Here is a 24504-nt window from a genome sequence, read left to right as displayed (position 1 = left end):
AGCTGCTCTTCCCCAGATGTGTGCTCCAGACCCTTCCCCATCTCCCTTCCCTGGATATGCTCCAGGCTCTCAATGTCCTTCCTTTCATGAGGGTTTGTTGATGAAGATACGGAACAGGACTGGTCCCAGGACTGAGCCCTGGGGAACATCCCCAGTGAGGGGCAGCCAGCTGGAGGTAACTCCATCCACCACCACTCGCTGGAATCAGCAGACATTTTGGCTTTGTCTAGAAGTTTTATTTCAAGGAATACAATTGCTTTGAGTATATTCACAAGAATAAATATAAAATTCTTCTCTCCAGAGCAAGAAGACGAGTTTTTATAAAAATATATCTCTATCCCAAAGAACCGCCTAGGTGGGATTCCCTTTAGGAAATATTATTTAATAAAAAAAATAAAACACTGAACATAAAATGCTTGACCTATGCTTACTGAATCACCAAACAATTGAAATTTTTTACAGGTTATAAATATTGTAAATATTATTAACAAAAATAACATTTAAATAGACATGTAGGTGCTGAGTCCATCCAGATGAACTGAACACTGCAGGAAGCCACAGCTTCTCCTATAGGGCACCAACTTCCTTGTATTCACTGGCATTTGTCTGTCTCCTCTTGCTGCGGTACCTGGAGTAGAAGAGAGAAATGTGAGTTCTGGAAGCCAGTTGCTTTTGGGGAGTGATGGGGAGTGGGGGCAAAGGAAAGAAGGAAAAAAGCTGTACCAGCTCCTCACATTTGTTTAAAATCTCTAGCAGCTGGGCTCTCTCTGTCTGTGCTCATTTCCAGGTCTGACATCACTTGAATGCAGTCTCCTTTCTTGACTCTTCACTGACAATTCCACATCTGCATTAAAGTCTTCCTGCTGGTACTAGGCTTGTCTTTGAGAAATCCTGCTGGTTACCATCTAGCTGCCTACCAGATCTGGGAAGCTGAGCTCTACTTCTGGACTTGTTCCATCTCCTCAGCTCTCTGACAAATGCTTACCATTAGTTTTTAGGCTGGAGAAGGATTCCTGCTGCTTTGGATGTGTTCATGGAGAAGAGTGCTGTCCCCCATGGTAAAGCTGATAAGGCAGTGCTCATGATATCACACTCACAATAACCTACCAGATCAACAAATCAGCTGATAGAAATTCAGTTGCTCTTCAGCCCCTGATGTCTGAGGGAATGGTATTACCAATGAAGGAACTAGAATTTCTCTACTCCCTGTCTCTCTCTCCTTGAGCTCAACACACCCTCTAAGCCAGACAGGAATCAGCCTACAGAGCCCCAGAGTGAGGGTGAACAGGCACTGGGAGTTGCTGCTGCCTGGCCTGTGCCATGCTGCCAGCACACTGCCTGTCCTGAGCGCCTGAGGCACAGCGGAGCAGGGCTGTGTGTGGAACTGCCCGGAGAGTGAGCTGCTCCAGGCTACCTGGCAGGCTCAGAGGATGCCTGCCCCCCCCAGCTGGCCCGGCTTCCTGAGGCACCAGGAGCATGAGTCTCACCTTCTGCAGATGTAGTAGGCAGCGAGGGAGAGGGCAGCGAGGAAGAGCAGGACCACTATGACAGTCAGCGCCACGTACTCCTTGCTGAGGGGCTGCCGCACCAGCTCCGAGTGCACGCAGCGCACCCCCGAGAAACCCACGTCACACCTGAGGGGGACAGAGGCATAGTCACACATGTGGCACCAGGGTTACACCTCAGTAGCTCACAGACCATCCCAGGCTGCTGGCCTGCTGTTTCCTCAGGAATCAGACACTTAAACTGATGTAACTCAAGGCCATGTGGCCCTAGAGACTGCTGCAAATTGTTCAGGTAAACGAGCAATACCCTTAAAAATGCCTAAAGCATCTTTATTTCATAGGTTGGATCAAAGGAGAGACCTTGGTGCTGTGCCTGAGCTCTGGATCTCATACTAGTATAAATACAGATGGACAGGGAAACACATCAGAAAGAATGTCCCAGGTCTAAGCTGGGTTGGTCACTAATTTCAGGTGTCTGAGACTCTCACAGAAATCACTGGAGGCAGCACATGTGCTTAACACTGCTTTAAATGCAGCTGAGCATTACAGATGTGGTGCTCCTCTTCACTTTCTTGTGAGTATTTAATACTTGGCTGGATTGGTGTTTCAGCTAAGTATCAATGGCAGCCAGAGCAAAGTTCACCTCAAAACCCACCCCAGGGAGACCTGCAGGGTGAGTGGGGCCTGTCCATACCTGCAGTAGTGCTCATCCAAGTCCACGATGTACACACACTGCCCATGGAAGCAGTAGTCCTTCATTTCAGGCTTGCATCTCGTTATCCCAACTTGGGCCACACGTGGGCTGTTTTCTGTCTGGACTGCAAAGATATTTCATTAGCACCTCAGGATGTGGGCAATGCTGCTCAGAGAAAAATGATTCCCAAGGACCCCTCAGTGAGGCTGCCAGCCCAAGGAAGATGGGAACCAAAGGCCTGGTATTTACACAGAGCTGTGCAGTACTTACTGAGTGCTGTTGTGCAGTTCTCCATTTCACCAGGCCCACATAACGGGATCACTGTTGTGCTCAGGATGGCTTGCAATAGGTAACCTAAAAGACAATAAAAACAACAGTCAAAACTAGATGCATTTTGAGTTAAGTGTTTAAGCTGCTGTAGTAATTAATGCAAGAAGAACAGAAGCTTCTCATCATGGTAGGAAAGACCTGAAGTTGAAAGCTGAAAAACTACAGGTCTGAGTGATGTGCTGCCTACATTATATACAGCAGCCCAAAGAAACATCTCTGAAATGCAAACTTATAATGCAGAACAAAAAGATTCAACAGCAACCTGGTGTCTGTGACCACCTCTTGCCCACACTGTGAGTGAAACTGGGCAGGAACAGGCTTGGAGAGATTATGGGGAGAGGCAGGAATTAGGCCATTTGATGATTATGTTAGGTTTCTGACTGGTCTGGCATGGCACCTGTGCAAGGGAAGTAGCCAGGCTTCCACAATTAGGCATGACAGTCCAGCACTCATCACAGGAGGAGTCCTTTTGCTGATCAAAATCAAGATATCCCTGACTCACAACAGCCCACAGGAAGAGAATTTCCTAGGAATCTGCAAGTCAGTGCAGCTGGTGATTCAGCACACCAGGTCAGTGCTGAGCCAGGCTCAGCACCCCACCACTGGCTTCAGAGAGCACAAACTGCTCCAGGTAGGCTTAACACAAAAGCTGCTCTTTACCAGCAAAGAACTTGCTCAGCCCTCTTCTCGCTGAAGACAGCTGAAGGGCTGGACAGTTCCTGCACTGACACCCACTCCTTTGGCAGTTCCTCGCTGAAAAGCCTGCTTGCAAAGCCACTAACATGAGATACCAAACACTCCTCATCTGCCCATGGGCTTGGAGAGGTTACTGACCACTTTATGGACCCTGGGCCACTGTTACCTAGCAGAACACCAGAAGAAACAGGCCCAGCTTTCAGCTGTTCCACTAGTTAAATGAACATTTGCAAGCAGGATAGGAAAGCCAGCACAGGTGCCTGTAGTTTCATGGCTAGTCCATGAGGAATAGTGAGTCTGCCCCAGCGGGCCATGAAATCCACCTGGGTAAAACTCTTGCTGTGGTCACAAATTAACCTGCTCATGAACTGCTTAGTCATCAGCCCCATTCCACGGAAGTCTGTAATTTGTGTCTTTGGGCTGTTTGCCTCTATTAACTGGTCAGGTCATGCATGTCTAATGGAGGGAGTGTGCCTCCATAATTTCCCGATCATTCTAATTCAACTCCAGTTATTAGAAAGTGTCATTACATCTCAGGGTTAAATCTAGCAGTGGTAATTTATGGGTTTCCGGCAGCTCATCTACTTCTGGGTGATAGGTAGGCTTCCTTTATCCTTCATTCCAGCTACACACCAAACCAGCAGGAACATCTAAGAGGGACAGGGCTTCTTCCTGTGTTTGCATTTTTAAAAACATCATTCCTCCTTCTTACCTCCCTCTGCAAAGCTAATAAACCAGATTTCCACCAAGCTCTAGAAGAAAGAACAAAGTCCAGGTCCCCCAGAGCCAGAGCAACAGTAACAGGTCCATGAGGCCAGCACCTGTACCAGCTGGAGACTCCTGCGCCTACTGGCATGACTCAGCAGGACCTGCCTTTCCCTCCAATGGGGCAGGACATGCAAGTTTACTTTCAGGGTGGGATTTTTTTTTTTTTAAGCAGCAGTGTGCTCACTGTAGATTGCCACAGCAGCAGCAGTTTAACATTTCTGTGAGGCCCATCTGAGTTGCTAAAACATAAGCTCAAGTGTGTGAAAGGAGAGACCACCAGCTGTCAGACAGGCAGCTCAGGGACCTGGGGTCCCAAAAGATGCTGGAAAAAGATTTAGTGAGCCAGTTCTTCTTCCCAGGAACTAGGGGGACATTTCAGGAGTGTTCCATGGACTAAGCTGCTCCCTTGGAAGGGAGGAGCTGTGGCACAGGACAGCAGTGTCTGACTAAGGACACATCACGTCACAGAAAGAATTAAGGACAGAAATGAAAAAAAGTCAAGGCTACACCTGCCAGAGGTATCCAAGATACCCACTTGTTAAGCAGATAGATTAAGCCAGCTGAGGATCTCATGCAGCCTACACATTTCTGTCACAGTTTGCTCGCTTCCTTGACCTGGGCATAACCCCAGCAGCTGCTTTTTAAGCTGGAGTTCTCAGTTGGAGACTTAGCAGAACTTGGCTTTCGCATTTGAGAAAACTCCAGCCAAAAGGTCCATGGAAGAGACAGATCAGCTCTCCTGTTGGCTCCAGAAAGAAGCATGGCTTTCCAGTTAAAGGCCACAACTCAGACATCTATGGGGGACAAATTAAAAATAACCTCCTCCTCCAACACTGCCCAAGGGCTTTCCCAGTCCCAGCCATGTGCAGGTGCCTCCTCCACCTGATTGCAGGCTCTCAGGGCTGGAAAGGCTGGACTGCAGGTGTGGATATTTGCTGACACCCAGCAGTATTTGCTGCTTTTGGGCAAAGTTCTTCCTGTTCTGCACTGCTCTGTTTTGCCCTTTCCCCCATGCACATATTTCCCCTCTGACATCACCTGGAGGATAAGGGATCCACACACAGCACTGGCAAAGGAGAGCCTTTCCCAGGATATTTATCAGATGATGCATATTAACACAGTACCTGGGAGAGGTTATATTTTTATTCCTTCACTGTTCATTAAGCAAACACAGGGTACAAGATAAGAGTAATGAGGTGGTGGATTTTCATCTGTGTCTTGCAGTAATGTGAGTGTTACATGTCGTATTCCTACATCATAATTCCATCCAGCTTCACAGGTATTCCTGCAAGGTTCACACTGACAGCACTTACTGGAACAGGAATAATGCTGCTGCTGCTTACTTGTCCTTCCATGAGGGAAGAAAGGAAAATGAGGGCCAGTGACCAACTGCCTTCGCTTCCTGCAGCCTCCATCAGAGATGACCTACAAGGCTTAATCATCAGTTTGCCCACTGTGAGCCAGCTGTAGTTTCCACTGGCAGGATGACTGCTAAGGATGAAGGATGCACAGGCAAGATACACTCAACTGAGGACTGCTCTTTGGAGGATTTACACTTGGGGAGCTGTCAAGTTTCTGAGAGCTCAAACATTATTTGAGTTGCCTTTGTCTGTCACTGACACTACCAGTCCTGTACTAATTCACCTGAATGGTGCTACCTCCCATTTGGCATCTCTGTGGTCTCTCTGCCACAGCAGCAGTGCCTACACCCTCCCCATGGGTTGCACTTCCAAAGCAGAGGTGCCCAGGTGACACACACCTGAAGGATCTCAGCCCATTTTAACTGCAAAGACAGACCAAGGTGCATCCCTACCACCTGATTTTGGACATCCAGGGGACGTCTTAACTGTCTTCTGTATTCTTTGGGCAAACCAAGTGGGAACATGGAAGTTACCCAGTCTGTCCCACTGGCTTTGTGAGCATCCCTAGTACTGCTGTTTAATTCCAGAATGGCAGACTCACAGCTGTGGATGTCCAGGATCAGGTCACAGCAGCTCTAAGGCAGCCCTGGAAACACCGGCCTATCATGGGAAGACTGGTGCTCCAAAACTGCTACAGGCCCACAGGATCATTTTCAGCATCCTGCCAGGACTTACCCTTGGGCAGAGGTAATGCAGTTATGTGCACCCCATCATCCCAGTAGTGCTCCCACCCCTCTGGAGACCTACACACCACTGATCTTACTAAGGTGCTGCCCCCGTGGCTTCACCATGCTGCTTCCCACCCCCTGCTCGGGGCTGAGGTCCCTATGACACAAAAGCAGCAATCCATTATGACTTCCAGCAAGACACACTGGCCACTAACACTTGCCCCATCCTCAGATGCAGCAGTCTTTATGCTAAGCCAGTTTGCTGAGAGCCAGGAGAATCTGACACAGGAAAACATAAGGACAGCAGGTCCTGGAACTGTCCAGTGAGTCCGAGGTCCAACTCCTGCCTTCCCCTCTGAGTGGGCATTACAGGGAGCACAAGGGGATCAGTGCCAAGGCTCCTGCAGCAACTCCCACAAAAGGCAGGTCCCCAGTTTGTCCCCACCACCACCACATCCACATGTGGCTGGCATAGCACCATGTCCCCTCAGGAGTGAGTGACATCTCTATCTTACCACTCCCTTGCTGCTGTCTCCAAGCCCACAATAGCCAGGCTATGAACCTGGCAAGGAGACTATCACTTCAGTAAGGCTTCAGACATTCAGCAGGGAACCTCCACCAGTCTGGCATAACACCAGTGCCAGTCTTCCCAGAAGCACCAAATTCTGCTTACACTCCTGCCCTGGGAGGGGAAGGCAGTAAAGTGCTCATAGCATTTGTTATGATGTCACCTAGCTATGACTAACCCACCCCTTACTATTAGATGTGCCTGCCCCGGAAACAAAGAAATTCATATACAGATCCGTGAAGACATACCAGTTCCTACCAGTGTCATTTTTGTACAAAGCACGGCTGACTCACAGACTACAAGATGTTTAGCCTGCTGTCCTGACAAGTGAGATGCTGTGCAGCAGCTGCTCCATCAATTGTTACGGAAAGACCCAGCTAAGAGGAAAGACACAAACTCATACTGCAGTGGGCTTAGAAGGTGAGGAAAACATCTGTCCCAAAAGATAAGTATTAGGAACTGCATTTATCCATCAACTACGACCTTGAGCCCAACATCCTGAGTGTGAGAACATGCTTTGTTATTAAAGCAAGGTGTGAGAGTGCCAGGTCTCAGGACTTGCTGCCCACGGAGCTCAAGTTGCCCAGCAGGGTCAGTTCTCAGCAGTTGCCACCTGTCACTGCCAGCACCCCATGGAGGTGTGTGACAAGGATCAGCTCTTGCATCACAGCACCACAGCACACCCAGGCCCCAGGACTCTTGATGCTCTAAGGATACACGTGTTCACTTGAGACTTTCAGGTAGCTTATGTCATACAATGGAGTAACACGCTCCCAGCGAGGAGGTGGAGAAGTGTCAAGCAGAAGGAGGCCACAACCTGTTTTGTTATGATCAGGAAGTCTCTGCTGCTGTGAGGATTCACCCACTGAGCTCACCCAGAGCATGGCCTGGGAGAAGGCAGCAGGACTGGGCTACAAACAGGACAGGTCAAGGTGAAAGAGAAAATACTGCACTGAGAGCAGAGCTGGTGAGAAGGGAAAGAAGGTCCACCTTCACTCAGTCACAAGACACACCTGGGCATCCCACAAGCAACAAAACATCCTGTAAGAACACACCACAATGTGTGCTGTATGCTCCACTCCTCAGCTCATGCAATCCACCTGGGTACACCTGTCAGCGCCCAGGACTTCATCTCGGAGAGAAACCCATCAGCCTCACCTGAAGGCAACCTGAACGTTATGCTCTGACGCAGATTTCCCAGCAGCCAAAGAATGCCCCTACCCCAGGACGCAGCACCCGATGCCCTCCCAGCCCTTGCCCACGGGAACGGGGACCTCGCCGCTTACCGAGGAAGAGCAGGAGGCTGCGGGCCCACAGGCAGCCGGCGTCCATCGCCCTCGGTGCCCGGGGAGCAGAGGAGGCGGCAGGAAAGGAGGCGGCAGCGCCAGGAGAGGAGCAGCGGTGCGCAATCACCCGGCCGACCGGCCGTACTTTTATGTGCCCACGGAGAGGCGGGGCCCGCCCGGCCGGGGCAGCGGCTCGGCTCGGCCTCCGCGCTTCCTGCCCCCCGCCCCCGGCCGCCCTCGGGCCGGGCCGCCCCGTGCTCTGCCCGCGGGCCATGCCCCGACAGTGGGCAGGGACAGCACCCCCGGCCCGGCTTGTCCCAGCCTTTCGCCCGGAGCAGGGGGCAGCTCTACCCCCTCCGGCCGTCGACTGGTGCCCGAGTACATTAGGTGTCCCTGGTTCCAGCAAGTAGCACTGCAAGTAGTACCTGGGGCCGTAAAATTACCCGAGCCCTCTGAGCAGTGTAGCCCATGCGCCGACTTCCTGGGGCTGTGGATGCCTATGGCACAACCTCGGGACCGCTGTCTCTGCTTGCTTTCAAAGCATCCATCCATGTGATGTGCAATGGCAAGAGGCCCTGCGGACCCAGAGCCAGCTGCCCAGGTAGCCCCTGCCAGCACACAAGCAACCACTGGCCCATTGCATTGCCATGAACACCACCTGTGCCTAAACCAAGGGTTGGGAAACACCCCAGGGTGGGCAGCTGGAAACTTGCTGGGCTAATCTCCCATCTCCTGGCATTTCTGAAGTGACCCTCAGCACACACATGCAGCTGGGCAGGGAGGCCCGGAGCTAGGGGCAGAAATGGCTTATTAGGTTACAGCACAGGTACCAGGAATGCCAGCACCTCACCTGGCACCTGGGCTGGCCGCAATGGTCTTGAGCTCAGGGGGTGTGTATGCCATGTTCCCCCTCCAACCCCCAGCCTCACCACAGCCCAGTAGCACAGGCAGTTCCTGGAAGCAACACCTTTAACAGTTATAAGATCCTTGAAAGAGCAGCCAACAGCTACTTTTAAAAAAATTCCTTTCAAGCATCCTGTTGAAGCCCACGCACTCTGTTGCTCTATTAGGCAAGACCTTGTTCAGCAGTTACATCCCACCATCAGATGAGTGAGGGATCCCATCCACCAAATCCCTACTACACACATTTGCCTAAAATGTGAAGTGTGTTTCATCTCAACAAGCTGCTCAGAGCAATGATGGTTTACTCTTTTTCCTTTTAAAGGACAAATCATCTTTCCCTGCCTTACCACTCACCATAAAGGCACATCGATACCCAGTTTATTGTGGCACTGATAAGCCTATCTCACATTGAAAGGAATCCGAGAATTGACACTGAGCTGCACTGCACCAGCTGATGACTTGAGTGTCCCTAGTTTCTCTAGGGGTAACTTCTCTCAGTTATTGATACTAGTATCAAAGAGAGGTAACTGCAGAAGATATACTGCAGATACTGCTGAATCCAGATATACTGGATACTGCAGAATTCCATATTCCACAACTCCGTGTTCAGAATGCAGTTCTAAGGAGTGAAGACATTAATTCAGGGGGCTGCAATAGATCTGGTACTTACTAATCATACTCCTTATTTTTGGATCATTTTCTTAGGTCTACAGTGGCATGGAGATGCTGAAGTGAAGAAAGGCAGCATGTTGCTACAGAATTGTGTGTCAGCACCACTTATTAATTACCTAAGTGGTATGAGAGTTGGCAAGATAAAGTAATAAAGCTTGGTTTGAAAGTAGCATTTAGAAGGATGCCCTCCACAGCAAGTGGGACATGATATAGCTGGAATCTTTTTCTAAGTCCCCTTTTTTTCCCCTCTAATGAGTCATGCCATGTAGATGGTGTCTTTTTTGATGCCGCATGACTGTTTTTGTTGCTTCCGTAATTTGTGCTGATCCCCCTTATTAAGGATTTTATTGTCTGCTCTTTCAGGGATCATAATGAGTAAAGGAAGGAATCGCAATTATTAGCAACCTGTTTCTGTGTGTGGACTTACAGATGCCTTAAAAAGCAGCATCACTGAAGAACTTCCACTTTATAATTAATTTTACCCTTAAATTCCTGCATGATTTATCCTCTGAAGGGCAACATTTAATTATAGTCCTGTACCGGTACCCAGATACCAAGTAACGCTGACACAATTGGAGCAATTCATTGGAATTTCCTCTTTCAGATCTGAATATGTGGAAAACAAGTATCACGGACACATCTTTCTGTAATGTGCTTTGTTTCACAGTGCCTGATTTCGCATCTGGCATCCCTGGGTGCGGCTTTCACCATCCCCTCCTCCACGTGGAGGATGCCTCCTAGGGTAAGGCTGGCACGCACCTTAAGAGCCAGTTTTCCAAGAGGCCTTGCAGCATCAATGGGGTCATTGTAAGGCAGGCTCGTTGCATCCCACAGGTGCCGGTAGGAGCAACAAGTCGGTGCAATGCTGGGAGGCAGCGCTGGTTGGGCAACAGAGCATCACGGGTGCATCGCCGCTGCTGCTGGCCTCAATTCCTGCCAGGGTGAACCGGCACGCCCAGGGCAAGGCACCCCGGGATCTGTGCCCCTTGGCACCCCACCAGTGTGGGGTGCATTCACCATCCCTGAATGCTTTGACATTTCAGGATTTTTTTCTTTACAAAGTGTAACAAGGATATGAGGAAGTACCGCAAGAATTTGTGCGAAAGAGTTGCTTGCTTTTATTACCTTGCACTGCCTTAATAACCACCTTTAAGGAAAATCTCTCTTTACAAAGTACAGAGGCTCAGCTGAGGTCCTTGCTTCAGCTTGCCTCAGTCCTTGCTATGTCTCAAGCATTCACCTCCCTCTCTGGGACAGAGCAGCAGATTCACAGCAGTGATTATTGCCCAGGTACAGACTGAGCCTTGTCTGTCAGTGTATCCATCAGCGATGAGGCACTGCACTTTCTATGAACAACATGCCCTTTTTGATTTAAAGAGGAAAAACCACAGATGAAATGTACATTTTTCTGTGGTGACTCACTGTAGAAGAATACATGTGTTCACAGCAATAAACAGCCACTTTATCTGTGTGTTTTTACATACCTAAAACCATACACGGTGAGTGTCTGTACCACTTACTTTAGGTGCCTTCTGTAGGGCTTGCATCTGGTTTCATGCATTGCTGCTGTGGTCATGGATCTGCCTTGGTTTCATCTCCTGAAAACAATACAAATTTGCAAAATCAACATGTTTTCTTGCTAGAAAGTATTTTTGCAATGGAAAGAAAATCATTCCTAGCCTTGCACTGATGCACTCACCACTGTTACATACGAAGTAACAAAAACCAGCAATTTTGTAAATTCTTGGGAAAATCATCCGGAATTTTTCAAACAGCATGAGTGCACGTCAGTATATCCGTAAGAAGACTTACATACAGCAAGCTTTCATTGCACAAAATGAGAGATGCTCAAGAAATACTCTCAGAAGGTCAGACATCAATTGGAATACACCTCAATCTTGACAGCACTTTCATTTGAACTACATAAGATTAATATAAAGTTCCCAAAGGGATATAAAAGACAAGTAGATGTGCCGTTGGAGTCACACTTCAGCGGTGGGCTTTGCAGTGCTGGGGGGAATGGTTGGACTCAGTGATCTTAGAGAACCTTTCCAATCCAAAAGACTCCATGATTTTGTGAAAATCATAAATGGTAAAAATCTCGAGACTCATGGGAATATGCTCTTAGGACAAATGCCCTAAGAAGGGAAAGTATTTTTAACTGGAATACGTAGACGCAACTGGCTGGAGGAAATGGGGTAGAGAAAAACCTTGATCCAAATTACTTCGTTTAAAGGTCAGATTCAAATTTGCCGTGAAGGCAAGGGATTAATTAAACAACCACTCTCTCCTATAAACTATGAGAGTTCAAAATCTGCACCGAGGGCTGAAAGTGGCCAATGCCTCTTCCTGTAAACATAGCACGAGGTCAAAGTTACTGGACAGCACAGATATTGTGCTATTAAAAATAAAGAACAATTCCCCATGTTCACTGACTTCTTTGCCAACTTCTTGGCTTGGCATTAACCAGCAATTTAAAAAAGAAAGGAAAAAAAAAACCCAAGCAGCTAACTCTCATCCATCTCAGAAGATGGCATTGAAAAGGGAGACAGGTCTCCCAGTTCATGCTGCATTCCTCCCTAAAGGGCAGTTTTTAAAACTTCATTCTCCTGGCTTGTATGACTTTGCCATTACTCTGCCCTGGGGAAATCCTGAATGCCTCAACACATCTCACGGGCAGCAAGAACTTCTTAATGCTCAGCTGGCGATTTCCCTTTCCTAATTACAGCCCAGTGCTCCATCCTGAGTGATTTCTTAGCCTCTGAGGGGTTGAAGCCTTTCTCATTTGTGGAGTCTTTCCATGGTTTCTGCCTTTACTTGGTGCTAAACAAACCCATGCCCTTGCTGAGAGTGGTATCAAGCCAAGTCCCTCCCATATCACTGTCCCTATATATATTAATTGTTTCTCCTTGTTTTGGCTGAACTGTTTACAACAATTACATAGAACAGAATAATAGAAGAACAAAGGCTGAAACAAAGGGGATTTCCCCACAGCATGCAGTAGGTTGCAAGCAAGCTGGGAGAACATCAGCCCCTTACCCATCAGTCCTGTGTGCTGTTCTGTCCATCAGCAGCTCTTTTGAGTTTATTAAGTCATCTGTTCCACAGAATTTCTTGTTCTCCAGGACAAGGATTAATCACTGAGAGGCAGAACACCTGCAGAGGTGAAGACTGCCTTCTCTGACAAGTCACCATGTGCACACAGGGGAGCATCATTCATGCCCCTGATTAGCAGCCAGTAGAATTGAAATTCCTACATGGCAAGGATGCCCCTGGTGGATGACTGTATGGCCCACCCAGAGTGGGCACTGGCCAGAGTGGGACATCCCCTTCAGGACAGTGAAATGATGGCAAGCCCACTGCAACAGGGAACTCACCAACTGCTCTCAGGTTTTCTGCACAGCAGTCTCTCCTGGCTGTGGGCTCTCCATCTCAAACTTCCATGCCTCTCCTGCACCTCCCATCGGGACAGCTGGTGCCAGCCTGGGGAAGACAAGAGGAAGACAAGAGGAAGACACCGTCAATGAGAAGCACACACCTGCTGTAGCACAGCACCAGCCTCTAAGGCCTGTGCTAAAGCCTGAGCAATATGCACTGCACACACACCATCAGTAGAGCCCCTGACTCTTCACTGCTCCATCTGGGAAGCCTGGCTGTCACAGGCCTCAGCTGCATTGGCTTCAATCCCTTTGGCAAGTTTATTTTGGCCCTTGATAAATATTTTGCTCTTATACCTCAAGCATATATGAGCCGAGGAAGGGCTGACCAGCAGGCTGTTCACTGCCTGCGCTGGGCCTGCTGAATCCAAAGCAGCACTGAGCTGTGACTCACCCCAGGCCCTGCTCCACCATTGGCACTTCAGTTGTCCACAGACTCCACAATTTGGCTGCAGCACAGCAGTGACTGTCACCTGCACGCCAGCCATGCACATGGGAGCTGGGACACCCTGGGCAGGAGCAATGTGTCATTAGGGATGATGGAGTAAACAGCAATCCACCTGAAACCAGCTCAGCCAGCACATGTTCCAGAAACCAAATCTAGGAAAGAGCCACGGGTCTCCGGTGTATTTGTTTGGCCTGGTAACCAGCACTAAGCACTGTAGCAGATGCACTTAGTGGAATTCCCCCATCCACTGGCATTATGGGACACTCCCACTACTGTTCTGATAATTACTGTTAATCATTACTATTACTGAAGTGACCAAAAAAAAAAGGAAAAAAAAAGGCCGTGAGGATGAGGCCTTTATTGTGCTGGCTGTGGTCACGCAGAGGTGATGAGACAGTCTGCCCCAGGGAGCCCATAAACACAGGTGCCCAATTCATCACTGTAGTCATGTTTCAAACTAGGACACTGTGGCCCCCAATGAAGCTCTCCTACAACTCCAGAAAAAATAATCCCTCCAGCTCACATCAGCTGGGAACCAGGCTGGATATTATGCTCTCTGCCTGCAGGCAGATGCAGGTAGAAAGGAAAGAAGCTGATCAGGAATACCTTGACGTAGCAACACCCAACAAGACATTTCCATTCGGTGTTTTCCCTGACTGGGCCCAACCTGCTATAAAATCCATATTCTTTGATCTCCAATGAATTCAGTACCACCAACACTTGAGAGCCCATGAGTCACATGGTATGTGGAAACCTCTGGGGTTTTGTTTGGGAATGACCAAGACTACGTGAAATCATCTTCTAGTCACGCTCTCCTCCCATCAATGATCTGAACATCATCTCAGGTATCCAAGTCTCCCTGGACACCGTTCCTAGGTTACACACAGAAGAAACGGATTAGCCAACTGGGTACTGACTGGAAGCCACAGGGAAGGACTGTAGGCCTCTGTGGGGCTGAGAAGGGCAGGGAGAGCTCCTGCACATGTGGAAACAATCTGCCTAAAAAAACTGATTTTTCCTCTCATTTATGCAGGTCAGGTTGCTGTCAGCTACCAGGAAATGAGACAGACCCCAGTTCTCTGGTCAGAGCTGGCCGTTCCCCAGCCTATCTCAAGAGTGCAGCCTGGATTCCTCCCACACTAAAAAGCAAAATAAAAGGTGTTCAGTGCCTGCATGTTTCTCTGCTCTCTCAGCAAGGAGCTCTGGGTTTGCCCAAGGGCCAAGAGGAGGCGAAGGCCCCAGCCCCAGGGAACTTGTCCATCTCTCCATCCACAGGTACAGGGGGTGCTGGTTGTTTGAGGTACAAGTAGGAGATGGAACAAGGCAGGAAGATGGAACAACGGGATGTCCTGGGGGGGAGGTGGCAGTGGCTGACTGTGCCACTTCCCGCATAACTCCTCAATGTGGTATCTACACATCCACCCCCTCGTCCTCGTTCCTGCAGCTTAGTGTTATTTAAGAGAGGCAAGAGATTTCCTTTATGACACCAGGAGCGCATGCGTGTAAATCAAGTGGGACAGGACAAAGGCCAGGGCTGGGCTCAATTAGATCAGTGATGCTATTAAATTAGCAACAGCACTGAGCTATGGCTGGCAGCTCTTGATTGATTCTCCTGCAGGCAGGGCCTGTGTCCTTCAGAGAGGAAATTAGGGCTAGGGAAAAAGGATGAATTGGCGGCCAACCACAAATTTGGTCTCTGAACCTCATTACACTTCTGAACAATAGTTTCTCTACAGGATTTTCAACAAGTACCCCTGAGAACCCCTTTTTCATGAGGCTGCACATCAGATGCTCAGGATGAGATACTTTTGGCCCCTGAGTTGCAGAATGCCTACAGCCGAGGTCACCCCCTCAAGCATCATACACTCCCTTTCCAGCTCCACACCCAGATTAAGCTCCCTGTCCAAACCTCCAAACCCATCACACGAGCAGCCTGACATCAGCCTGAAGCCCATTAAGCCAGCACAGGAGAAGATCTGTCTCAGGTGAAACATGACAGACCTGAGAGCTTGTCCAGAACACAGCCCCGCTCTTCTGTCTCCATCCTGCCTCCTCAACCCTTCCCCCTGTTTTGTTCCCGTAACATTCCCCTTTGTGAACCAGGAGGGAGATTTCCAGGAAGGGCTACAGTACACAAAGCTCATTACCCGTCTTTCCAAAGCAGCCGCTTTAAAGGGCACACAGGTTAATTAAACTAAACCAGAGGTCTCCCTGCAAGCCCCTTCCCAGCGTCTCAGGCTGCACATTATGCAAAGCGCTGTGCATCGCTGCGCGTGTTTAATTACAGCGCAGCAGCTTTGATTGCATTGCTGCACCATCACAGCGCCCGCTGCACTGCTCGTGTCAGAGCTGCCTTTTACGCACGTCTGAGTAACAGCGGAGCCTCTGGGCAACGGCCTTCAATTGTTTACATGGCTCCCATAAACAGGATATCACCCATTTGTAAATATCCTGTGAGAAGCCCCCCAGCTGCACTTGACTGGTCTGATGCATGCCTGTCTGCAGCAAGTCTGCCTCTCTCCCCTACAGCTTCACTGGTAATGTTGCAGAACCCCTACTGACCACACATTGCCTCTCGTGGTACATACCAGGACTTCTACCTCGTGGCTTCTACAAGTTGTTTGTAGACCTGGTGCACTTGGAGAGCGTTATCTAGGGAATTTTAAGTCAAAGGAATGATACGTTACTGTGGGCATTATTTCCCAGAGGCTTATGCTGTGTAGCTCTCACTCAGGTAGAGAAGGCATGGGAGTTACACTGGTGGAATGCTTGTTGCTACACTTTACCTCAAGGTAGGGTTTTTTTCTCTTTCATATAAACAATCCATTCCAGCTAAACAAAGAAAGTGACACACAGAGAAAAACCTAAATTTTCTTGTGAGTTTCTTCAGTGCTGCAAAATGGTTTTTTTTGATGGTCAATAATTAGATATGTGTCTGTAATCTGCAAATTTTCTGCAATAAATCCAAAGATATTTTTCAAAAAGAAGTCATAACACCTAACTCTTTTGTTTTGGCAGTGCATCTCAGGACAAAACCTCCTAGCAGAGCTAGAGAGAAACTCAAAGTTCCCTGTCAGTTAAATACTTTATTAAAAGCAATGCACACCTCTCCTGATTGGCTCATATTTGACAAACTGGGTAGCCAGCTCTGAGGGATGGAGGAATTGCTTTCATGCAGAGGGAAGCTCCAGCTTGGAAGAAAACAGAAGAGCAATACTAAGAGCTCTTGGTGTAGAAGGAGAAGCACCGAGCTGAGCCACTGCTCATTCGCATGTGAACAACCAACTACTAGGAGTATGCTGATAGTAGTCTGACAGGACATCCCTAGCTCCAAAAACAAGTGCCTTGAAAAACTGTAACTCCAGGCTACAATCATACTAGCATCAGGTCAGATGCCAGCAAAGCATTCAGCTACTTCCCCCTAACTTTGGCTAAAAGGACAAGACTTTTAATGCTATGTCACAAGCAAGAAAAAACTAGAACCAGTCTCATTTCAGTCTGATTCCCAGCATAACCTCAGTGGCGTTCCCAAAACCTTCCCAGACAGGACACTATTTTCTTCTCCTCTGCTCCTGTGAGTGGCACAGACTGCTCTGGTGACATCCCTACTGTCACCTACAAATGTCAGGCCTGTGTTACACCCCTCTAACGCGTCATTAGCACCACCGGAACAGCAACAGCCGCACCTACAATAGAAGTTTGCCGGAAAGGAAATTATCAGGAACTTGTTTAATTTAAAACAAGGGGCAAAGGAAGCAATGTCAAGTCCTGACCCCACTTGTTCTAAGGTGTATCACTGCATACTGCACTATGAACTCAGCTGGGATCCAGATTACTTTGCAGATAGAGCAGGAGGAAGCTGTAACTTACACCCACTACAAGTGTACCTACAGCCAAGGAGCAGATAACTAAATGCCCTTGGGGAGATATGAGAGGCATTTGAAGCATAAAGATTGCTTACCTTTCCCTCACCAGGTAGGCAGATAAACACAAATGTCTCTGTTCAATAGTGCCTGACAGTCTGATGCAAGCCCTCAAAAGCAAAGAAAATTAAGGTTTAGAGTAAAACATAGTGCAAGGATGTGCACCCCCAGTGACAGAACACGCCCCATCATCTCCAAAATAAGCAGTTCCAGAGAAGTGCGCGAGTTGGCAGAGGTTGTGGGCCCAGCAAGCGTGGGAGAGCACAGGCTGGTGCTTGTGTGCAGGACAGGGAGCCTGAGTGTTCCACACAGGCATTCCCAGCTTCCCAGGTGCTGCGCTGTGCTCCGACTTTCAGTCAGGTGGCTGCTGGGACACACACAGCTTACCGCATGCTAAGGGAGGGTGGGAGCAATTTGCTTTACTGCTCCTGCCAAAAGCCTCTATTACTGCAAGTTATGAAAGCTCTGGAGAGGCAAAACATTCCTAAAACCACTTTATTAAAATTAGTAACACCCGAAACTCCCCCCAGTTGTTTATGGATGGCAGGGCTGAAGGAGGCAAGGAGCAAAAGCAAAAGTAGAGGCAGAGAAGGCTCCGCTTTCTCTGCAGCGTGACAGGCCAAGGGAGGCTTTGGATCGGTTCAGCTGGATAATTTCAGCTGGCTACTGCAACACTGTCTGCTTCCCCCAGAGGTCACACTGGGAGCAAGACTGGATTTTCATCTACAGATGCAAAGCGTTAGGTATGGACTAAGTGCTGGTTTACCACGCCCCAGCATCTCTGAACTACCTCCAAAGGCTGTAAACAATTTCATCCCTGTGGCATCCTTGTAGCTATCTGGATATTTGTGTGACGGCAGCAGGGAGGCAAGCACAGGGTCTGCAACTTATCAAACGTGCAGAGGTAGGGATTCCTACCTCTGTCCCTGTGCTCCACTCCTGCCCTTCTCATGGATCACTTCTTCTGTGGATGCTGAGCCAGAGCAGCACTGCTGCCTCCCAGGCTCCTATTGCTGATGCTGCAGTCCTGATCCATACTGCAGGAGAAGGGAAAGTTAAATGTGACCACAGAGAGAGATTTCAGTGTGGAAAACCATCAGGTCATTATATTCCCATGCCATGACTGCTGTCCCCTGGACCTCCTTCCTCCAGGACAGGTCAGACCCTGTGCACGGCAGGCTCAGCCCAGCAATCTATGCCATTCCCTTTGCTCACCCTTAGCACAGGCTAAATCCATGTTTGCTCCTGCCAGGCACCCAGCTAGCTTCTTGCTTTACAAGCCACATTCAGTCCAGCCTCTGAACTAACAGGCCATCTGAAGCAGATCAAGCAGCTTTTGCACCATCTGACTCTTGGTGATGTGTGGAAACATCTGCTTGGACTTCTCTGGCAGTGGCTTGCATTAAATCAGATGGAAGTGTAATTTTGTCTTATTTATATTTATTGTAATTTCTATCAATTATCATTTTTGCATTCTGCACAGGACCATAAACCCAGGGGGAATTTCTGTGTGGAAAGGACTGGACAAAAGCTCTGGTGCAGAATAAGATTGAGCAGGCCCTGATCTGCACCTTTTCCATACAGACCTGTCCCTGTGCCAGGGCAGAGCCCCCACTCCAAACCATCCACGGGCCACAGGAGGGACAGGGGCTCCAACTCTACCTCACAGTGGTGGGGTTTGGGTTTCCCTGAGTTATTTGAAGGATAATGGAATGTTTTCTGCAGGACTTTCTGCACATGTACCGATCTGCATGAACCCAAGCTCTGGGTAACAAAGATTATTTTTATGAGAAATAAAGACAAACTTGCTGTTGAACATTACAGAACAACCTGACATCTACTAGGACAGAGCCTCAGCGCTTCATCAGCACAAGGTATGGTACACACATTAAAGTCTGAGATTTTTTATCAGAAACATACAGGGCACTTCCTGTCAATATTTGACCATGCTTTTCCATGTCACCTGGACACTGATCACAGAAAATGTCCTTTGGCATAATAGGAATTCAGCACACAGCTTAAGTGCTGAAGGAAGGATGTGCAAATAATGAAGCAATGCACAATCCTAAACAAATGTACTCCAATGTTTGGAAGACAAAAGGAACTCGTCTCCCATCTGTGTCATGCTTTCTTTCAATGCACATACACAGGACTACTTGTATTGACAGAAGCAGTCTCACTTCAATTCACTGAAATTATGGACAACGCACAGTCCCCAGAAACCCTGTGACAGCCCAGGACTTGAAGAGGTTTTACCCAAAATGTGCCTATGTACACACACACTGGGGCCAAGTGCCCCTGAGTTTCCTCCTCCACCCAGGGTTTCTAACCTTCAAGTAGCAGAGTACATGCTGTTACTGTTGTCACCTTGGCTGGTATCTCTCACCTTGTTCTTGATTATCATGGTGCTTCTCACTCAAGAAACCACCACAAACAAATAGAAATTTTTAAGAATCCCACAGCACTCAAAAGCCATAAACACCTAAATACCTGTGGACTGAAGGCAGTGCAAGTAGCCTGAGTCTGCACCTTTTGAAGGCAACAAATACTTTAGTACAGCCTGCAGCAGGGCTTGGAGTTAGGCCAGATCTGACTGGGAAAAACCACAGAGCCCTACTTTATGATTGTCTTGAAAAGCCTTCAGTGGAGCCATTCCACCAGTACATTTCACAAATGCTTCATGGTTTAAAAAGGAATCAAACCAACCCTTACTTGGAATCATCTTTACAACCCTTTTGAAGTCCTTTCAGGCTGCAGTTTGGATGTGGCACCTGAATTACACAAGGGCACCTGCTCCTGGCTGGGATGCACCTCTTTTGGGTAGGCCAGAAGGATGACCCTGAAAGGAACTCTGCTGGGCCAGAAGGAAAAGGTTAGGGAGGAATGCAAGGGGACACCCAACTGGGTCAAAGCACCCCAAATTCCTCACTGTCGTGCTGAGGTCATGGACACTTCTGTGCAGGTCTTGGAGTGTGTGTGTTGGTGTAAGGTCGTGCCCTTCCCCTGCGTCACTCTCTATTCGTCCTGGGAACAATCAGGAAGAAATCCGGGTGTTTCTTGGCTCCTGCACGCACTTTTCACGCACAGGGGAGCACCTAGCCCATAGAGAACATTTTTGTCCTGCTGTAATCTTGATGGAAAATGCTGTTAATGATGAAGAAAGGAATTCAGGAGACGGCTGAGAAGTGCCTGAGGGAGAACTTTCATATCTATTTGCACAAGACACGTCATGAACATGCCACCAAAGAAGTCAAGAGAAGCATTAACAAGGCAAGGGAAAGGGGCAAGAGAATTTCCTCCTTCAGCTCCTTGGGAGTCCTGCCTGTGTTTCAGGGCATTGGTTTGCTTTGGCAAACCTGGACGGCCTGAAAGGGCACTGCAGCAGTCACCCATCCTAAGACACAAGGCAGATTAAGCTCCTGAAGTACTATGTCAGAACTACAAAGACTTACACCCAAAAACTTGGCACCTGAGATGCCGAGTTTCCAAGAATCACACAGACAAGGCCACTTGGAGGCCCTCCTTGAGTTTGCCTGCCTGAAGAGCATCCCTCCAAGAACATGCAACATGAACATGCAATGCCCTAGCCACTTAAAAAGATAAGGAAAAGCAGAAAATTCTCAGCCCCATCTTACATGTTTTGGCATGGCCTGTAACCGAAGGTCCCCCTCCCAGCCAGTGTCCCTGACTCATCCAGCCCAGAGGCGGCAGACCAGGGATGCACTCAGCGGAAGTGCTCAGGTCCTCCCTGTGGCAAGGCTGCCACAGGTCCCTGCGAGGCCCCACTGTGGCCATCTTACTGAGAGGTTCCATACTGTTGTCTCTTTTATCACAAGTTCCATATCTTCTTGGTGTTTCTTGTGGGCTGCTCCTCAGAGCACTGACTCTTTCTTCTTCACAAAGCAGCCACCTGATTCCAGTTCCCTTCTCAACTAGCCACCCTACTCTTTTATAGACTCTTCGTCTCACTGGTTACACCTGTAGCCTGTTAAAGTCAGGCCTGCTCCTAATCTTTGATAACTGGCCCAGCTGCAACTCCTTAGGGGTAAAATTACTTTCTACCTTATCTTTATTTTCTTATATTCTATCCCCCTACATTGCCACACAGCCTCTGAATTCAGTGTTGGCACCTATTAAGGCAGCTCCTGGAACAGCGCTCCCGGCCAAACTCGCTGCCGGGCTCTGCTGAGCGGCCGGCACAGTCAATAAAATTCCATCCATCGCGGGATTTGCCATAACAATGGGACACAAACAGACAGCCTTACGTACTGAAATGATGTCAAACAAATTAGCTTTGCCCAAGTTACTCAGACATTCCTGCAAAACTCAGCCCTGTCCTCTGGTGTCTTGAGCCTGGCTGTACTGTTTGCCAGAGGGAGCTGTGGAGAGGCCTCTCTGCACAACAGCCTTGGAGAAGGAGGAAAAAGGAAAGTTCTTGTATTCCCTGTGCCCCCCCAAACAAAAAAAAAAACTGAATAACAGCTAAAAAAAAGGCAAAGAGTGTAACAGATTTATGCAAAGAGCATAACAGGGGCAATGCTGCCATGTGATACTTTGCTCAGTCCTAGCCAGGAAACACAGCTGGCATTTGAATATCAGGTATTGAAAATGCAGTACACTGTGTTTCTGCTTATTAAAGGACAAAACACCTTCATAAAGAAATGGCACTAGGGAATCTATACAAGGAAACTTCCTTGCCAATACTCACCAGATAAATTCAATAATAAGTTATGATTAAAAATTAGTATTTAAGTGACTTGGCCTTAGACATGGAATTGAAACCTCACCTTTGGATACCTTTAACCTTTTTATGAACTAGAAAACTGAGGCCAGAGTAAAGGCAGGTGACCATTCACAGATGGCCCTAATTCCACAATGGGGCAAAACCCCCAAACCATCAAATGGAAAATTCCCCCAGAATGGCTATACAAGACATACCTCGACTACCAATTTCAGCTCATGCCAAACTGCTCAAGGGAATAAGCATTTAGAGCAGTTTTAACCCTAATTTGTCTGTTGAAACTGTGTCTCATGGGCTATTTTTATGTTTATACTGATGCAAAATTGAATTAGAATTTTAATTTGACTTGAGCAACCTCTCATTTAGAGGTTTGCTTGCCCACAGACCATGGGCTTCATGCCAAGTCGAACCCTGCTCTCAACCAAACCCAGCCTGTGCCCCAACCCTGGCAGCCACAGAGAGGGAGCTCTTCCCACCTGCACAGCCAAGAGCCAAAGGGCCCGGAGTCGAAGAGCTCCCAGAGCAGCCCAGTGAACAGCTCCCTCTCGTGCACACCACCTCCAGCTCACCCAGGTCTGCTGCTCACAGAGCCTGCTCTCCCTTCCACTCAGTTCAGCGAGAGTAGGAGCAGCCCCAAGTCTAGTCATAGTACAAGATTTTATTGCTGTCATGATAATTAATGACTACTTACACTGAGATTTTAATGAGTACCTGCACTTTTTTGCCTTTGTTCCTCAACTGGGTCATAAAGGAGGAGTCCCAAGCAGTTTCCTGGATTTGCAGTACAATAGGGACATCTACAGGCGTTTCCCTGCTCCAAGCAAGGCTCAGGACAGGTAAGAGCAGCCACACCAGAGCTCTGTGATGCACAGACCACGGAGCAGCCTGCACTGGGTTGTGTAGCAGCATTCACTGAAATCAGCAGGGCTATGAAGACCCTGCCTTTGACAAGGCTGGAGCTGACTGAATCCAGCTCTGACTGAATCTGAACCCTTCAGATTATTTACCATGCACATTGCTTTCAAACACACGATACTTTTCAGGATAGCTCTAAAGAAGTTAAAACACAAATAGTAAATCTGCACTCATATCACACAAGACAGAACTGAAATGAATATTCAGAAAGAAATTCTAGCTGTTTACCATCAAACTTGCATGTTACCAAATCTGACCCATCTTTCCCCTCTCTTAACACTTACTGTGTTACTGATCTACCCAAGCACCATTTCTTAAAAGAACTCACAGAAGAATAATCTACTTTTTAAAAAGGTTTGAAGTCTGATGTCTCTCCATCATGTGGGTTTAATCCCTCTTTGCTTTAGTTCTTTACAGAACATCATTCTCAAAGCCTTGCTTCCTAGGGATGGTCTAAAGGCAATCCATTAAGAACTGCAACCTTCAGGGGTAACAGGAATTATTCTGAACTTAATTATGAAATCAATTGCATTACCAAATTAGCCTTCTCTTTCTGGGATGCTACAGTGTGTTTCATGGACCAGAAATGAAACAAAACATATAACAGGTATAAAGAATTACAAAGCTCTAAAACTTGGCCAAGAGGAATATGATTTTTTTGGCATTGATTTTGGTTTTGGGGTTTTGTTGGAGGTGGAGGGGAGAGTTGGGGTGGGTTATTTTGGGGGGGTCTTGTTTTGTTTTTTTTTTTTTTGCATGAAGTTGAGAGTCACTTACAAGTGATCAGTTTCACAGCTAGTTCTTAGTACGCAAACACAAGGTAGGGCTGCACTGCTGCAGCAGCACCAATGAGATTTGTACTTTTACTTTAAGTGGGATGGAGAACAAACCCTGGTGTGTCATTTTCCAAGTATACTGTGGGTTACTAAGAATAACAGAAAACCTCCAAGGAAAAACTGTCTCTTACCTGCATGCCAGCCACCAGTGTGCCCCAATCAGCAGGAGGGACAGGGACACTGTGCACTCAGAGCATCAATTCAGCTCCTTACACTTCCCTCCAACACCAAACCAAGTGTCTCTAAAGCCATCTTGTCCCCAGGCTTACATCTCACTGTTTACAACAGACCTTGCTGGGATCAGGGAAACTTGCAGGCCACCCACACAGCTGAACAGAAAATGGGAGTTGAATTCAGGGAAGATGTTCCAGTGGCAGCCCAGCACACCTGCACAGTGGCTGCAGATGCCAGTAGAGCAGGTTCAGAGCTGGGCGGCTTAAGGGCAACCCAGCGTGAGAGATGTGCTGCAGGAGAAGTCAGTGTGGTTCCACCAGCCTGGATCATTCACAGGGCAAGTGCTCTGTCCTTGAGAAAGGAATATCCTGGTCTTTGATGTCTCTGCTTGCCCCTGCTAAGCTGCTGCCTCCCACAGCTGAGGCAGCCCTGCCTAAAAGTCACACAAAGCAGAGGCTCCTCTTGAAATGACAGTTTTTGGCACGTGCAGCTGGAAAGGGAAGGAGAAGTTTACGACTC

General features: G+C 48.1%; 1 protein-coding gene across 1 annotated transcript; it reads right to left on the bottom strand.

Moving 5' to 3' along the window:
- Window positions 1–430: 430 nt before the first annotated feature.
- Window positions 431–7982, bottom strand: EREG (epiregulin). The gene is made up of 5 exons (XM_030947462.1): window positions 7937–7982; window positions 2470–2553; window positions 2200–2323; window positions 1488–1634; window positions 431–628 (listed from the first exon to the last, which is right to left on the bottom strand). The coding sequence occupies exons 1-5, from the start codon at window positions 7980–7982 to the stop codon at window positions 568–570; spliced, it is 462 nt and encodes a 153-aa protein (XP_030803322.1). The 3' UTR covers window positions 431–567.
- Between the last annotated feature and the right edge of the window lie 16522 nt (window positions 7983–24504).

The sequence above is a fragment of the Camarhynchus parvulus genome, chromosome 4 (assembly GCF_901933205.1).
Source record: "Camarhynchus parvulus chromosome 4, STF_HiC, whole genome shotgun sequence".
In the NCBI taxonomy this organism is placed as follows: domain Eukaryota; kingdom Metazoa; phylum Chordata; class Aves; order Passeriformes; family Thraupidae; genus Camarhynchus; species Camarhynchus parvulus.
This window is presented reverse-complemented; position numbering and strand designations above follow the sequence as displayed.

Coding starts and splice junctions, on each gene's coding strand:
- EREG (XM_030947462.1), bottom strand. CDS start 7,982: ATGGACGCCGGCTGCCTGTGGGCCCGCAGCCTCCTGCTCTTCCTCG. Junction 2,324..2,469: donor GAACTGCACAACAGCACTCA/GTAAGTACTGCA, acceptor ATATCTTTGCAG/TCCAGACAGAAAACAGCCCA. Junction 1,635..2,199: donor TTGGATGAGCACTACTGCAG/GTATGGACAGGC, acceptor TGTCCCCCTCAG/GTGTGACGTGGGTTTCTCGG.